At 36.8% G+C, this 17187-nt stretch overlaps 1 protein-coding gene across 9 annotated transcripts in view; it reads right to left on the bottom strand.

Annotated features, from left to right (window-relative positions):
* Positions 1 to 284: 284 nt before the first annotated feature.
* IL16 (interleukin 16) overlaps positions 285 to 17187 on the bottom strand; it is a 47725-nt gene continuing 30822 nt past the window's right edge. For 7 of the 9 annotated variants that reach the window (XM_048071894.2, XM_048071896.2, XM_048071892.2 and 4 more), the window contains 14 exons: positions 15978 to 16092; positions 15695 to 15768; positions 15391 to 15604; positions 14264 to 14381; positions 12914 to 13046; positions 11913 to 12000; positions 10924 to 11399; positions 8466 to 8607; positions 6202 to 7297; positions 4640 to 4823; positions 2983 to 3084; positions 2049 to 2298; positions 1027 to 1152; positions 285 to 770 (listed from right to left, as the gene is read on the bottom strand). In XM_048071894.2, coding sequence (XP_047927851.2) covers positions 577 to 770; positions 1027 to 1152; positions 2049 to 2298; positions 2983 to 3084; positions 4640 to 4823; positions 6202 to 7297; positions 8466 to 8607; positions 10924 to 11399; positions 11913 to 12000; positions 12914 to 13046; positions 14264 to 14381; positions 15391 to 15604; positions 15695 to 15768; positions 15978 to 16092 — 3312 coding nt within the window. In that variant the 3' untranslated portion in view covers positions 285 to 576. The remainder of the gene's footprint in view (positions 771 to 1026; positions 1153 to 2048; positions 2299 to 2982; positions 3085 to 4639; positions 4824 to 6201; positions 7298 to 8465; positions 8608 to 10923; positions 11400 to 11912; positions 12001 to 12913; positions 13047 to 14263; positions 14382 to 15390; positions 15605 to 15694; positions 15769 to 15977; positions 16093 to 17187) is intronic. The other 2 variants (XM_048071901.2, XM_048071893.2) reach the window with 1 other exon arrangement.

Below are 17187 nucleotides of genomic sequence, written 5' to 3'. Positions count from 1 at the left end.
GTCTCTTTCAACTGCTAGTAGAAAGTTACCCTAGTTAGTTTTTGGCTGTTCTGCAGTTTGAATAGAAAAGCTGGAGTTTCTCAGGGCACGTTTTAGTTTTGATACACTAAGATGCATCCCACTTTCTCTGCCTTTTATGCATCCTGTGTTGCAGTGTTTAGTTGTTGGCTTTCCCTGCTTCTGTGAAGGTAAGGCAGGGAGCAAAAACAGCAGAACAGAACTGAATACTTAACCACAGAATGTGCTTCTGATATTTAAGTTAATGGCTTAAAATAGGAGAGTACTTACTATAGCTGTCACATTTTATTACAACCAGTATATTATTAATAAAGTAATTTTTATCATTCTACAATTTGTAACAACCATTTCTGAATGTTGAAATAATAATACTGCATGTTTTGTGCACATCTTCGCATTTTATCCTGAACAGCTTTCTCTGTAACTGCCAGTAAAATTGTATGTACTTTTCATATATACTTTCTGAATATCTTGCTCTGCTAGCCAAATGATAACCCCCTACACCCCATTTTTTTCTTTATTTTTTTGGTAATATTGGCAGTAGTCTAATAACTCCTCTTACAAAGTTTCAGATGCCTTGGTGGTAACGGAGCTTGGATTCCTTCTCTTGATGATAGCTGTGATGGGCCCGTCAGGTAATGCCTTGATTATATTCCATGCTTCAAAACGAGTGAGTCCTTGCATGGCAGTTGTGTGTACTTGTAATAGCTCATCACCAGGCTGAACAGTGCTGCTTTGTTCTAACGCAGTCCCTAGAGAGGGGTAAAAAGAAAAATAATAATAAAAATTCTTTCAATGGAGGAATTTTTAGTGATTCTTTCACTCATTAAGAATCACCATCATGTTTGGTATAAACCACCTGGTCTCAGCAGGCAAAAACTACTTGCACTGCATGGGGTAATGCTGCATTTAAAAACAATCATTTTCATGGGTATAAATCAGCAGTCAGTTATGAACTGCACATTTGTATCAGCTAGGAACCTGCATATACACATTTAAGTGTGTTACCTTTAAATATTCTGTTGATGACAATGGGTTTATCTCCATGAATAGAGCCCTTCCCTCCTTCCAGACTGAATCCCAAACCAGCAGGTGTTTTTTCTAGAGTTACAGTGCAGATTGTATCTTCAGTTGCTGAAAATAAATGGAAAGTTATCAGATGGGCACCACATATCTAGAAATGTTACAAAATCTGAATCTGTTATAAAAAATGAACTGTTTTGTTTGCTAAGGCACTAAAAACTGCCAAATGAAAAAGAAAACAATAGTTTTTAATTCCTCTTTTTGTGATTGTAAGGCCCTCTGGGAAGCTGGAGTAAGTTGTATTTGAACTCATGGCAGAATAGAAATATAAAAATGAAAGCTGGTGATATTTACTAGAATTATAAAAATATGTTCAATGAACAAAATTTATGATAAACATACTTGATGTTAATTTCGAAATTTTTATTAATCATAACGGGTTAATTTTTATTTGCAGTACATAACTAAAGCTCCAGATCTCCAGATTATGCTTTAGAACAAAACACAAAAAATATCTTAGAAATGTCAAAGTTTCTGCAAAAATCTGTCCTTGCCATGTTTCAGATGTAGCCACCTGCTACATCAAACACTAGCACGATGCTCAAACCAAAAGTTCTTTCACAAAGAAAAAGTCTTGTAAAGTAGAAACTGTAATATTAAAGAATCACTGATCGCTGAACTGTCACTATAACTGTATTTAGGCCTGTTACTACGATAGTAGTATTTGCATGTTTTCAGAAATTCATACTGAGGATCTCACACTTCCTTCTTTTTTCTCCTTTCTTCCTTCAGAATGTTCATTTATTTTAGAAATCCATCAATTCTTTTCCACTCTAACAAAGTTATTCCAAATATCTATTTCAGGATTGTTTATTAACTATCCTGTCCATAATCATGGTTCTCAGATTTACCCAGCCTTACTGAGCTGCTTTATGAACAGCAAGGATTTCAGGTGATGATTAAACACTTAGTAGGTGGGGGCAGCAAGGTAACGGTACTGAACTTACCAGAGTCTTGTGAGGCATCACTTGCTACTGAAGATGTACTAGAATCAATTGAAATGCTGTTTTTTTCTCCATCTTTAGCTTTTCTAGTGACGACAACAGCTTGTCTGGGTTGTCGAGCCTGTCGCATGATTGCTGAGGCATCATTGTGAGTTGCACCTTTAAGGGACTTTCCATTAATGGACAGTACTTCATCTCCTTTCTGAATGGTTCCTTCCTGAGATGCTAGTCCATTGGGAAACACTTTATGAACCTATTGAAAAGCCCAGTCACCATGCAGACACACAAGAAAAGAGAGGGGGAAAAACAAGATAAATCACTATGGTTAATAGTTTTTACTATGTGCATTTTTCATTCTGTGACAGGAAAAAATTGTTTCTAGCACATTTCAGGGCTGAAGGCTGAAAGTATTTGTACAGATAAGCTCTCCAGAACACAGGACTCATCAGGCAGCGAGGCAATCTTTCTAGCCCTGGTATCAGATGGCCAACACCCTGCTGCCCACAGTACGTACCATGCCTGTACTTCTTGACCCTCTTGCTACTCTGCCAGTCAGATGGTATGAAGCTAGTCTCTAGCCTTGCCTGTCTACACACACACCTCACTCCTCCTGGTAGGACTGACCACCCTGTATGGTCTTCTATAAGCACTGGGATCTTCTATAAGCGTGAGGGCTGTGGGTTGTTGGATTTCAGAGCTGTTTAGGGTGGTGCCCGAGAAAACAGGACACCACTGCCAGTCACCTGGAGAGGGCAGCACTGTGCAGAAGGATCTCGTTCTTGCACACTTAAGACCGTGATTTTTCTGATCTATCAGCACAGCTGCCTGTTTTCATTATGATGAAAGACAGCCTCTGTAGTAGAAAACCAGCAACATATACATTTCTTTTTAGATAGAGTAGTTGTTTTCAGAGTATTTTTTGAAAGATGCTACTTACTGTTATCACTTTGTTTTCTAGATCAACGCCCCCTGCCAGGCTAAATCCAAGCCCAGTGTCTTCCTCTTTATGCAAAATTGTAACATGAATATCGTCAAATTCCTAGGCAGAGAAGGGAATTGTGTTAAGAACATCTTAGTATATAAATCAGAATAACTGGGAAATCCATACATTTTGTTTTTGTCCATGGGAATTTTGTAATGAGACCTAAGGACATAGACATAATGCTGAGACATGTTAATAGTTTTGATCAAATTCACAAATCAATTACCTATTTTATAAAACGTTTCTGTGTCCAAAACTGTTACGTTCTGTAAATAGGTTATCTATTAGGTCTGGACTATAAATTGGATTATATTAAAGAGAGCTGTAGAAACTGAAAATATTTAATTGTGTAGAGGGCCTTGCTTTGGAAAAAGAGGAAAAATAATTTGTCATACAACTAATGTGGATATAAGTGCCATAGCTTAAAAATTGCTTCCAAAATGTATTTTATTTTTTTAACAACAGTCTAGAATCAGAGTGAACTGTTTTTGACAGTTATTGCAAAAAAGAGTTTGTATATGGTAACAACTCCTGTTTAGTGTAGTTTCCTAAGGAAACATGGCTTTCTTGACCACATTTCGTAATTGTTTTCAGTATGTGACCAATTGTCATTGCATCTGTTGCTATTGTCTTGTTTCTGCAATGAGACAGAGCGTAGGTGCTGCTCAGAGATTGTCCTTAAAGTTTCATTGTGGAATAACTTTACAGGTAATAAGACCAAGAAATATCAACGTGGGATGTTGACAAGAAGCACAAACTGATACGAAACTTGGCTTTCATAAATTCTGCTTATCAAACTGCTTTTTTTTTTTTTTGCAATTTACCAGCAAGTTCTTAAAGAACTAGAGGCTAATATTGATTTCATACAACATGAAAATGTGTTTTAGTAGCTGCAAGTTTGTCAGTAAGAAAATGTCCACCTGGCTGGTATTGTGATAGGCAGACATGAATAGGCACCCAAGCTTCATTCAGTACAGATGCAATCCACAACTAACCTAGGAGTTGTGCCACTGCAGTTTAGCTAAGAGGCAAAAATATATTAACTTAGGCTCATTGGCACATTAATATAGTTATACTGCTTTTGGGCTGCTTGTAAAGTCTAACATGGTAAACACACAGCTGGCAGCAGAAGACTGTTTTCCATGCAAAGCACTAGATATTGTCTGCTTTTTCTTTGAGTGTGGGCAGTCTTTTTAAAAGTCTTTACAGTTTTGGAATACACGTTTAGCCTTGATTTTGGCTCGTATTGAACATTATTACAATTCTAGATGAATCCAGGAGGACTAAAGGATGTTCAATCCCCAAGAGGAGGCATTAGGCGTCTCAGACTGGGAACCCACAAAAAATGAAAGGTGTCCCAAATATCAGTGTCTACTTCATACACTGACCTCACTTGCTCTGTAGCTGTTATCAGTTACTTAAATGGGTGTTAGTCTTGCTTAGTTATCTTGGTAGACTTCTTTAAGATTTCAGAACAAAAGAGCTAAGTATTACTACTGATACGTATTGATGTAACTTGTTCATTTGTGAGAAATGTAAAGTCACAAAGTTTAAGTAGGCACATCCGCTCCACAGCTCTCTGAAAATCATACAGAAAAAAAAGTTGATTTACCTTTAAGGTTGCTTCATCTAATGATTTTACTTCCTCTATAAGCTTTGCTAACTCCTCAGGGGAGAGCAGAGAGATGACGGACTGCCCTGACACACCGGATGCTTGAGGTGAGCCGTGTTCCTGTTTCTCTTCCTCTTTCTCGCTGTCTGCTAAGCTCACAGTGTATTCTCTCAACTCAGAAAGGCTGTGTCCCATTGTGAAAAGAATAAAAAGGAAACGTTGAGTTATGAAAGAATATACACAAGCATAGAACAGACTAGAGCAGTCATATTTTGATCTTACCATTTTTGGGGAGGCAGCTCTCTTGTAATATGTCTTATAAATACATATATCATAGTCTAACAGAAGCAGGATCCATCATATAGGAGAACAAGAATAATCTCTCGGCTCCAGGCTAAAACAGACCTAAATAAATGTCTGTGGTTTTGTTGCTGTTTGTTTTGTTTTTCAGTCTCTCACTTTCATGTGATTTTGTGTTTTCCAGATAAGCCTGGGATTAGATAAAGAGGTGGGTTTTGATTTGGGGCTTTTTACTTTTTTATCAAGAAAGGAATTCTTGTAGGTATGCATGTAAGGTTGTTTTTCTAAGAGGCAATTTTCACAGTATTTTTAATTAGAGCTAGAAAATACTACTCAAGTTGTGCAGATTTAAGAGATACAGATGGACACTCGAAATCCAGGGTTTATCTGGATCACCATGTAAATCTCTTGATGTGCAGCCATCACAGACTGTAACTCTCTGGCAAAAGGTAATAAGCTTTGTTAATAAAACTGTCTCTGAGAAGACAAACAGTAGATTTGATTTTTATTTTTATTTTTATATTTTTTTAACCCGTGCAATAGAATTTTGAAAGAGTTTTGGAAGGTTCATATGTACTTTTTGAAATATTTTGTCAAGTGTTACCTTTATTCACTTTGTTCTTTCCTGAAATCCCTGACTAGCTGTTAACAGAAAATGCATATGAATCATAGGAAGCAAGACTGAGCAGGGTGATACTATTGTGTCATGGGGAATGCCTAGGCTCCACTCTGCAACATCACCTTTGTGTACTTGAGCCAGAATTGCTTCTGCTTAAGACAGAAGTATTATTGCAGTGATACACAGTATAACTGCATAACTTACCCAGAGAGTTGGTGGCACTCAAGTCAAATATTAGGAGCATCAGGATTTTTACATCGCCTCATCACTGTGACTGGCTACAGCAGTGTATTTTGGGGAAGCTTAATCATAAGGTTTTCACATAACTTAGAAATAGTGTACTCAAATTCCTCTGCTTCCTCACTGGCAAATGCATACTTTTCATTATCAGTAATGATGTTTTACCTTCTGCCTCTTTAACTAGGAGGAAGTTTGAAATATGCCTACATTTATATAAAACAAATTAAAAATAAAAGTAATAATTACACAAGTCATTCAAACTTTTGTGTTCTTAAAAGTTCCTTAACTCAATTTGTGTTTTACAGTTGTGCGCTCCTAACATAGAGTGTTAATCTGTCAGCTAATCACAACACAGACCCAGCAATACTGATCTGCAAATCTGATTTTAAATACGGTATCTTACTTTAGAGAAAATCCAGTGTCCATGTGATGATTCTCACTTGCAGGTAAGAGAGAAGTCCCATCCTCTTCCACAGAGGACTGAGACAAGGTTTCCAGAGCTTCCCATGCACTGTTTCCCGAAGGGACTGGGGACTGAGGAAGGCAAAGCAAAGATTTCATTAAAGCAGATGACACCTGGCTACTGATGGAATAGATTTTGCTATATTTTTCATCGTATGTCTTCATCATCTCACAAGACTGGGTAGCGGTAAGTGGAAAGCTTCGTGATCTTAGGTTATGTGCTTTTGTTACTGATAACGCGCGGGAAGTTGCAATGGCTTCTGTAGTTGAAAGGCCTGAGGAATTTTCAGGGTTGGCATTGTTGCTTTCCTCTGAGCTAGCTGCAAGGACCTCCTTGGGAGAGGAAGTTCTGTCTAGGCTTTTTGTACCCATCGCCACAGATGACTTTGACTGTTGTTGGCTATTTTCAGAGCATTGGAGAAAGGCTTGGTTTAAATGGGTTGGAGACCCCTCTGACCCTTTTGGGCTGGGAGGATGCTCTTTCTGGACAGATGTTTTCAGGCTAAGCCTTCGGTGTACTTTTTCAGGTGACTGCGGAGCACTCAAAGATTCAAATGAGCTTATTCTTTGTTTTATTGATGATCCCCTGGAAGAGAGACAGGATAAACTGGATTGCAGTTCTTTGGTGGAAATACTCTGAAGGCCAGGAGGACTTTGATCTGCCTGTGTTTTCAGGTCTGAATTTGCTTTCCTCAGTCCTTTCAGACTTTGGCGAAACCAGGCTGGCTTAGGTGCAACAGGAGGACCCTTTTTCACAATGTCATTTTCATCTGATTTTAGCACTTTTGAACTGACTATTTCTGATTCTGATTTCAGCAGAACCGCCTCTGAGCTGCTTCGGTTTTGATTTTCTTCATTTGTGTTGATGCCAGGTTGCAAATCTAAGTGGCTGTTGTCTTCACTCATTGTAGGATTAAATAAGCTTTTTATGCAGTCAGAAATCTTAACCCAAGGGTCTTCTGTTGTTGTATCAAGAGTATAATCTACACGTGCTTGCCTCTTAAGTACAGGCCTTTGTATTGATGAAAGTAGACTTCCTATATTAGAGAAAGATCAATTATTAGCAAGCTGCCTCCTTCTTCTCCTTATTCATCCTTTATTTGTGCATTGCTATTACTTCACTGAATTTGAATTTCATTCATTGCTGTAAGTATTTACTCTAATATATTTTCTAACATTCTCCAGAAAACTTTAAATTCACAACTCTTGATCTACAAGTTCTGTTTCCTGACACTGAAATTAACTGAAAAAACAAGGCTTGCTTAGGCACAGGCTCTCTTTTCCAAAGGGGCCTGTAACTTCTAAAGGTAACCTGAAATTTTGAGACACTGTAGTCATGATACAAACTATAGCAGTTAAACTAGATGGATAAAATTGCAGTGTCATCTGCAGTGCAGTGAAAAAGCTGTTGTTACAGTAAATTCTCTTAAAAGCTCATTTTTGTTTCCTACATTTTTAAGTATATCCTGCTGTAAACAGACTCTCCCATGAAGATCTTTGATTAATGTTTATGCTAGCTGAAATTTGTGCAAACTTTTCCACTTGTATTTTTCTAGTAGTTACAAACTGAATTCTCTTGTAAGAATATTTTATACGTCACAGACTAATAAGGTATCCTAACGTCTTATAGGTTAGATACAGTAGAGATGAATGGAAGCAAATTTTTCTTTGTACGTTTGCACAGTTACTTTTATCTGCCTCAGAATAAAAAAAGATATAATGTTTAAGGAAATATTCTTTTAATGATCTGAGACAGAAGGTACAAATTTCTGTAAAGGTTTAGGTTAGAAGGGGACTTCTTGAGATTGTTTAGTTCCCTTAACACTGCTTCCTTTAATTTTTTAAGATACTAATTTATTATCCATGGTTTCGTACCATTACAATGCTTGTCTTGAATCTATACATAAAATTGTATTTTAGAAATGCTAAAACAAAACTTTAATATTATTTTTTCAATATAAATAAGCAAAGCATCATCTGAAAAAATACAGTAATAGTATACTTGTAAAAAGTTCAAATGGACAAGAAATCATCTAGTATCCTTTTAATGTAGTTTCTACTTTGTCAAGGCCTGATCAATGGATTAAAATTTCATCTGTTCACCCAAAAAATTACAAACATGGGTGAAGTCTACATTTAAAGATGGAGGTCAAGTCAGCCCAGACTAAATGCTAGTTTCATCTGCAAGCGTCACATTAAACATACCTAAATTTGCTTTTCTGTCTTGATCTCTGCCCGCCGGAACAGCTGCTGTGTGTTCAGCATGATATGCTGTAGGAGAAGTGGTGAAGACACTGTGAGTTACGTCTGTTTGATGTCCCTCTAGCATTGGTTCTCTAACTTCCTGCTGAACAAACAGGAAATTGAAGCATGTCAGAATGTAATTATACAAACCACACTACATGAATCTGAAGAAAAACATATTTTCATTTACTTCTAATCTGAAAAGAAATACTGAGTAGGAATCAAGCTTTCACTTCTGCTTGAGATGTATTTCTCATATGACTTAACTGTTTCTGTATTTCAAGAGACCCAGCCTGGTATTTTATGGCACACTGGTAAACAAACTGAAAAAAATGCAGTTAACTTCCCAAAAATTTAGTCAACGGCAAAAACACCATAAACCAGTTTTTTTCTCTTGAAGACCTTTTGCCCTGAAGGACAAGTTAAATCATTACTGCATCTTCAGAACTCTCCCTTTCATGTTCTTGGCTGGAAACACTGTGAGAGGATTAATTTGAGGTTACAATGAATGCTATTCTCAGCACCGTTAACAGATGCTCTTGAAATTACTTGATTCCTTTGTTAGCAATGACACTAAATTGCCATCTCCTCTATTGTGATGCTGGAAGCGCCCTCTTTGTAGTTAAACTACAGGATTACAAATAGGAAGCAAAACCAACCAGGGTCTGTCTGTGTCCTGAAAAAAATCAGTAACTGAAGATTTCTTTAAGTTTTCCGTAATGTGGTGGTGGTGGTGCAGCTTTCTTGATCTAGGAAAACCTTCCTCCACACTTACTAGGGGCCTACTTGAAAGTTGTGCTTGTATTCCATTGCTGTTAGGTATGGACATTGTACTTTCAGTAAGTGAAGTACCATTTTGTTTTGTACCCAAACGTGCAGTTTGAGCTTACTCTCTACTGATAGGAATTATAGCTACTGTATCGATGCGGTTTAAAGCACGGTCAAAAACATCAATTAATCAATAATCATTCTTGGTTATGAAAAAGCAACCTTACAGTCTGCAGAACCCCCATACAAAACTATGGTGTGCAGGCCTCAAACTGGCTAGTATAAAAAGGTTAGAGAATAAAGGAAAGAAAAAAAAAAAAGAAAAGGCAGCAATAAAACCTCTTAATGATCTAAAATACTTTCTGACATGAAACTCTGTCTCTGTGGGACAGAGGACTATTGTCCTGAGATATACAAGCCTTCTTTCTAGAGGAAATTATTTTCATTAACAGAGAAACTTGACTTTTCAAAGACTTTATTGATCTTAAAATGGATTTTTTTCTCCCTATCATTTGGAATAACTGAGGGGTGAAGGATAATAAGTTGCTTGCAGATACGTTCAACAAGTACTTAGCTTCCCTGAATTTTATTTTTGATAGGTGATTTTCTAGTAGCTGTTGATGACAATGTTTCTACTGCTCTCTTCTTAGGGGATGGGAAAAGCACCTTACATGAGGTGCTGAATTGAAACTTTCTTGGATGTTAACATTATACCTGGACTTCAGTCTAAGCTGTATCAGTTTATTTTGACTTGTGCAGCTTGGGAAATGTTTTGCGTTGCATTGAGATTTGTTCGTTTCTACTGACATTAAATTCAGGGGGAAGAGGTTCCATTTTTAAACAAACCACAACTTTGTTTCAGCATGCGTATCTCACAATCCTGCACACTCATGCAAATGTGAAACACTGTGTCTTACTATTTTATCTTAGATAAGAGAAGGAACTGAAATTCAGTAATGTATAAATATGCACTTAATTTTCAAATACTCATCAACAAATGTGTACCTGATAACTTATATGGGTTTATTTAATACGTCTTCATCTCCAAAAAAAAAAAAAAGAAAAAAAAATCCCAGGATTACCTGCTGCATATTGTTAGTGCTTTCTTCCAAAAGAAGTCCAGTGGTGAAACAAAGCAATTGTTTCACAGCTTCTCTGCTTCGCAAATTATATGACTCTGTGAATTTTGAAGTTAGGAAGAACCATAGCAACTGATATCAGAGTCAGTCCAAACTCCTCCAGTCCCAGCCCACAGAACCTCACTGTTGCAGTCCCACTGGGAGCACAGAATGCTCGATACTACCAGTGGCACATGTTCCAAGGGAATGCCAATGTGGATTTTTTCTTGAGGCTGTTCTAACTGGGATTCAGACTCACATTCTCAGATATGGAATCAAATTTCCTTCAGACACGTCTCTGCATTGTGGCTTCAGTTTTGAACATCAAGTTTAGAACCCAGGTGGCTCTACTCAGATACTTTCTCTATTATTTTCAAAACAGAACCTCATACCCTTCCCCCAGTGCTCACAAACATAAACACATTCTTTCTTCCCTGTCTTTCTGTTATCATTGAAGTCACTCTCTCTGCTTTACTCCTTCCCCTGCCTCACTCACAAATGCACACACGTAAATTTTGCAAATTTTGCTTTACCTGAAGGTTTGCAGAAGGTGATACAGCCACTTCGGATACAAGCTTTTCATTTCTGTCTGCATTACACTGGTCATTTCCTGTGCAGTCTTGCTTAAAGTATTTCCTTGGTGGAGGTTTGGGCTTTGATGATTTAGGTTTTCTAACAAGAATCTCTGTTGGTTTCTTAGCATTTTGCAAGGGTCGACCTCCTTCACTACAAGTAGGAGGGGAATTTCTCTCCAAATTATTTCCAGACAATGAGTACAGCAGGCCAGGCTGTCTTGTAATTGGTACATCAATGCTATGTACCCTTTCTTTCAAGTCACACAGTTGGTATGCAGCTCCATTATTACACAAGGACCGAGGGTTGTAGCTGCTGTCACTGCTGGAGCGGGTCATTAGCTTCTGTGCCCTGCGGTTGCAATAAGCAGCGTTCTTTTCAATATGTTTTTCACATGGGTGTCTTCCATGCCAGCTTGTGTCTAGTTTTTTAACACCTGTATCAGGAACATGATCAAAATGGCTATTCAGATACATGCAAAGGGCTTACTTCTAAGATTCAGTTGGTTAAATTTGTGGCTAAATGCCATCATCAGTTGATGCAAAGTTGTGATTTATGCATCACACCATAAAAGGAGTTAAAGGCGTGTAAGTGAATGTCAACGGTTACATTTACTTCCTTGTTGTCACGGTCTTGTTACCTCCTGACAGTTGTTTGAAAAGTTTTAAGCAGTGATTATGCACTGGAGAGGGTAAGCAAGAGCAAGAAGTTGTTTGCACAATGCATTTCTTTTTCTTGCTGTGGATCAGAGAAATGTCTTTTTCTTTTCATTCTTTAGTAACGTATCTTAGGAGGCATGTTAGGAGTCATGTCCTGTGAGCTTCTCTCCTCTTCTTTCTGACTCCAGGCAACTTGAATCTTATAAGGATTCTACTATAGCACATACTCATCCTATATATCTTCTAAAATCAAAATTACTGCATGTAAGTGAATGTGGTCATCCCCTTACCTTCAGTACTCCATTGGTGTCTATCCCTTCCAAATCTGTTGCTTTCCACAGCTTGTGCAACAGCTTCTTTTAGCTGTTGCTCAGATACCTAGGAAATATCATGCTATTACACTCTTACAAGATTGCTGTGTGATGAGTAACATTTAAATCTTGATTCCTTTCACAAAGTTTTCTAATTTTTGTAAGTTCTCTAATTGAAATAAATAGACCTAGTTATATCATGTATCAGATAATTTTAAAGCTAAGCAAGTACACACCATTATATTAGCATATATTCCAATATAGTTGAAATTTCTCTATACATCTGCTGTTTATATCGGTTGTTTTGGTAAAATGGGATCTGTCAAAGATAAGTGTCCTTTTGTATATTTCACTAGAAATTTAATTCTGGACTTACCAGTGTAAGATGATTTAATGCTGAATTTTTATGATAATTTAATGCAATGAATTAAACATTATCATTTGTACTGTACTTGGTGTTAGGAAGCATTTTGTAGAAAATTATTGTAAGAAAAGATATTTTAATAATAAACATTGGTTGAGCAAGCCCTAAATTTTAATTACGGTATGAAAGATGATGGCTGTATAAATCTTTCTCCCCCCCCCCCCGCCTCTTTCGGGGTGGAGGGGTATGTTCCTTCTTCCAAGGGAAAACTTATTTCTTCTTATTAAGAATTCTTTCTTGAATAAAGTTTATCGTTCTAAGATATATAATTTGTTTTATCCCTTAAATGTTATTTCTGTAGCTTTCTTATTCACAGCACAGAAATTTATGTAAGACAGTCTCCATCAATCTTCAAATCTTACATGATTATATGTAAGAGCATATCTCAGGTTTGTACCTTAATCTGTCTCATACTTGCAGTGATGCTTACAGAGGGATCACAATCTTTGCTATCAACATTCTTTCACTTGTTTGTAGATTAGCACCTCTTTTCTTACCTAATCTTAGTTCATCAGTTTGTTTTTTTTTTTGGAAATCAGAAAGAATACAGTGCTACCTGTGGTTCAGGGTGTCTGCTGATAATAATTTGCACTGCACCAGGATCACAGTGACTCAGCACAGCATAAACTTCATTAAGGGTCATATTTTGTACTGATGCTTCATTAATTTCAATAATTTCATCTCCACACCTACAGAGATACAAAAAAAAAAAAAAAGGATGTGAACAGAACAGATGTTTTGTTTTCCTCTCAACCTTGTCTCACCCATGTAAAAATATGCAAGAAGCAAATTCACGTGGTTGACCTCTAACTTGATCACAGATTAATCACCATGTCTCATTGTTCCCTTTACAGAAAATGGAATTGAAATGAGTTGGATGTCGAGTTTTCTTCAATTTATGGCCTTGTTGCATGCAACTTACGAACTTCATGCTCAGCTATGCACGCTTTGTGTCTGTGATCTTTCTGCTGTATGCAGCTCAGCTGCAGTTTCCACCTACATCTTCCTTCCTTCCTATCCAGTTAACACTTCACTTTTCATATCTTTATGGTCTGCTAGTGTTCTGTTAGTATTATGGTCTCTTAAGATCAGAAAGGATGTTTGTATGTCTGCTACATATGAATAACTTGCTAGTACAAAAATTCTAATGACAAACTATTGTAATCCTGGTGGCTGCTAGACTGAATCCTTCCAGATGAAATCCTTATTTGGCCCGCATAGAAACTGAGAACACTCTTCTCTGCTTTACTGAAAATACCTACATACATTGAGAGACCTACTGAAGCCATTGATTCATATCACACAAACTTTCAAATAGTGAAGAACAGTTCTTTCAGCTAAGTTCTTGGGCATGTAGAGAGAGGAGGATTACAGAGCACACAAAGTTAAATCAAAAAAAGCCTCACTGAAAATGCTGTGTTCTATTCAACTCTAAATATGTTCAACATGACTACTTGTTCATAAATCTTATGAGGTGAATTTCTACTAAATATCATTTTGTAAATTTTATTTTTATTGGCAAGAAGGGATAGAATTTGAAGAGCTTTCATACGGAAAAATTAGTGCCCATGCAAGCCAGAATATACCACCTACTTTTTGTTTGTTTTTCCCCCAGATTTGTTTTTATTGCTTCACTTAGAAATCTTCTCCGTAAAGAATTCTATATGCTTGTCTAAGTCCTCTAAAGCTTGCCAAGTGTAGATGAAAGACAGTAGTGCCACTGGGTTGCTGTGTTTCTAGAAGTCCCAGATATTACAACTATACATGCTCAAACACTCAGAATAGCACATGTGCTGTAAACCCAAAACTTCCAGAAAGCACTATGCCCAATCAGGTCAAATATAAAGCTATAAAACATATCAGAACAATGGAAAACTTTTGTCATAAGACACTGTTTTTATCCTACCTGAGTCTCCCATCCATATGCGCCACAGAACCTGGTGAAAGGGTGTGAATAAAAATCCCTGAAATACACTGGAAGTAGGGGATGCTACATAACCCAATTCCAAGGCCAACACCTGGCTCTGAAAGAAGTAATAATTTTAAAGAAGCGTTAAGAAACAGTTAAAACAAACAATTGGAGAGAATGTATTTTTTAAAACTATCCAACTGTCTTCAGTTTAAATAACTTATTCTGAATGAACCAGGCACCTACTCTTGTGCTTATTAATTTTACATATCCAATATTAGCTGCTGCTCCTACTGCTTTTTTTTTTTTTTATCCATCCAAGATCCGGTTCATATTTCATTACTGGTACATCACAAACATGGTGAGATGCAAGTTTATTTTGCAAAAAATCTTTCATGACAGTGGAATTCAAACGTCTTTACAAGGAAATGGAATTAAAAAATTAAGGAGTAAGTGCGATGTGTGGCCATTGTTTGATGTATCATCACAATCCTCTTTCTGCATTCTATAATGCTGCTTAAGATTTTTGCAAATTCATTTTTGCAAGCTAATGCCAGATCCCATACTGGTTGATAAGTCATGCTGTTACCTCACATAGACTTTTCTTTGTTCGTTATTTTGATGTTCCCATGTTTAAAAGTGTATTTCATCCTGTCTGTTGTTGTTTATAAATAGATGATAGAAATACAAGAAGATAGGTATATATTTTATTTCTTTTTAAGCCTTCTCAAGAATGAAACAAGCTGCTTGAATAATAAAAGGATAAATAATAAAATATCCGTGAATAATAAAGGATAAAAGTTGCATAATCTGCTTAATAACTAGTAGTTGTTGCTAAGAGATTTACTTTTTCATGTGACGGACATGAATGTGACAATCACATGCTTGAGTAAAAAAAAAAACGAAAACATAAAGATTGGCTCTTGAGGACAGATGGTATTCAAAAACGTGCTGTTGAAGGATAGTTGTTACTACTGGCAGGTACCGAGATCTACTTTAGTATGGTAGGAAAGAAAAACTTAAGAAAAGAACCAGGTTAGTGAGGAAAGATTTGGATATTAAATTAATAGTGTTTTGTGAATCAGTGCCTTGGTTGCAAGTGCTAAATTAATTTTGGAACTTACCTTTGTTGAGGCTAACTTCCATTATTACCCTGTCATTGGGCTTTGTAGCATTTAATGAGAACGTTGTGCTTTCTGAACTGAAAGAGCTGTTTTCTTTGGTTATGCATATACTAGAGCTCAGTGACTGACATAAGTGGGGTGACAAGTAGCTGGAAGCAGAATGTGGTGTGCTGAAGCTTGTCCGGACTGTAAGCGTCAGAAGACCCTTTTTGGCCTGTTGGAAAGAAAAGATGATTGAATGGGTTGACTTAACATGCATGTTGCATATAAAGAGTGAAATTGTGCTGGAAGGAGAGTACATAACCTTGAATTTTTGTAGAGCATCATAATGTGTTAATCCATGCATTGATTCTCCATTCAGTTCTAGGATTTCATCACCTGTTTTTAAAAGAAGTCACACTGTTACTATTCCTATATTGTGCAGTAAGTTGCATTATAAGCGTACTCAAAAGGAGACTTGGAAATGCAATAATGGATGCAGATGTAAAAGTTGCTTATGGATCATTTCAGCTTTACTTTAATCTGCTGTTAGATATCATTCTTTGGGAATCTGGAGTGGGAAAAGGGAGAGAAGAGGGTTTTCCCACCTTCTTGTAGCCTTCCATCAGCAGCAGCAGCTCCACCAGGAAAGATGGTTTTGACATAGATGCCTATTGGCCCATAAATGCTGTCTTTCCCTCCAACAATGCTGAAGCCCAGACCCTAATTTATGGAACAAAAATGATGTGTGAGAGCCTAAGTTCAGTTGTCATAATAGCTTATTTGCAGTGTCTTCTGCATTAGCTATATAGGCAGTACTAGCTAACAGAATAGTATAATCCATGAAAAAAAAAAAACTCACAAAAAAACCCACAACTATATGCCAGTAGTAAAAGCAAATTAAAATTTCAGTTGAATACTCTCATGATTTGCATTTTGTTTCAGTTGCAAATGATCGTTTCCTAATTATAAACACACAGGAAGGCTTCTAAATCCCCCCTCCTTCCACATTGGACCAGTATGCGACTTTCAGAGATTCATTTATCTGTTGTTTTCCTTGATTTACTTTCCCATAAGCGAAAGTAATAAAACCACCATATAAGATCTCGATCTTGCAACTAACTGCAGACATTTAGAGGAAGATCTTGTGGAGACAGCTGTCTCTTACCCTCTACCAAACAGAGTTAATGCATCTTGTAAGCTTAAGCAACGCTGATAGCTCCTTGTAGGTAGACACCTCTCTTTATTTTTTTTCCCTTCTTTCTTATATAAAAAGTCAAATGCTATCTGCTACCCTTAGAACGATGTCGCAAGACTAATTTGTACCTCTGAAGCCATTTAACATCTCTCAAATGAAAAATTAAAATACTATGCTGATGATGTCCTTACATCATCCCAAAACACAGACAATAAATGATGATTTTGTAAATGATGGTTATCATACTTCATGGAATAACTTCTGAGAGTCATCTCACAGCTTAAATAGTTATAATTAAAATATTAAATACTTAAATAGTTATTAATAACTTTAGAACCTCATTCAACAAGTTCAAAAAGGTATATTTTTAAGTTCATAGCTTCTGTATTCTCTCTGTATTCTGTACTCTCTGTATTCTGCATCTTCAGTGACAATAGTTTTCTAGATATAACTGTCTTCTGTCTTTCTCCAGACTTTACTGTGGTTTTTGCAAATGTTTTTTATTGAGGTCATGTGTGTTTCCTGGTATATCTTGTTTTCCTTCTCAACAGAACGGTCTTTATGGCTCACATCTGACTTGAAGGAAGCTCTATGGTTGCTGTGCTATTTCAAACCCACAG

The sequence above is a fragment of the Anser cygnoides genome, chromosome 11 (assembly GCF_040182565.1).
Source record: "Anser cygnoides isolate HZ-2024a breed goose chromosome 11, Taihu_goose_T2T_genome, whole genome shotgun sequence".
Lineage (NCBI taxonomy): Eukaryota > Metazoa > Chordata > Aves > Anseriformes > Anatidae > Anser > Anser cygnoides.
The sequence above is the reverse complement of the archived record's forward strand: the minus strand, read 5'-3'. Positions and strand labels throughout refer to the sequence as shown.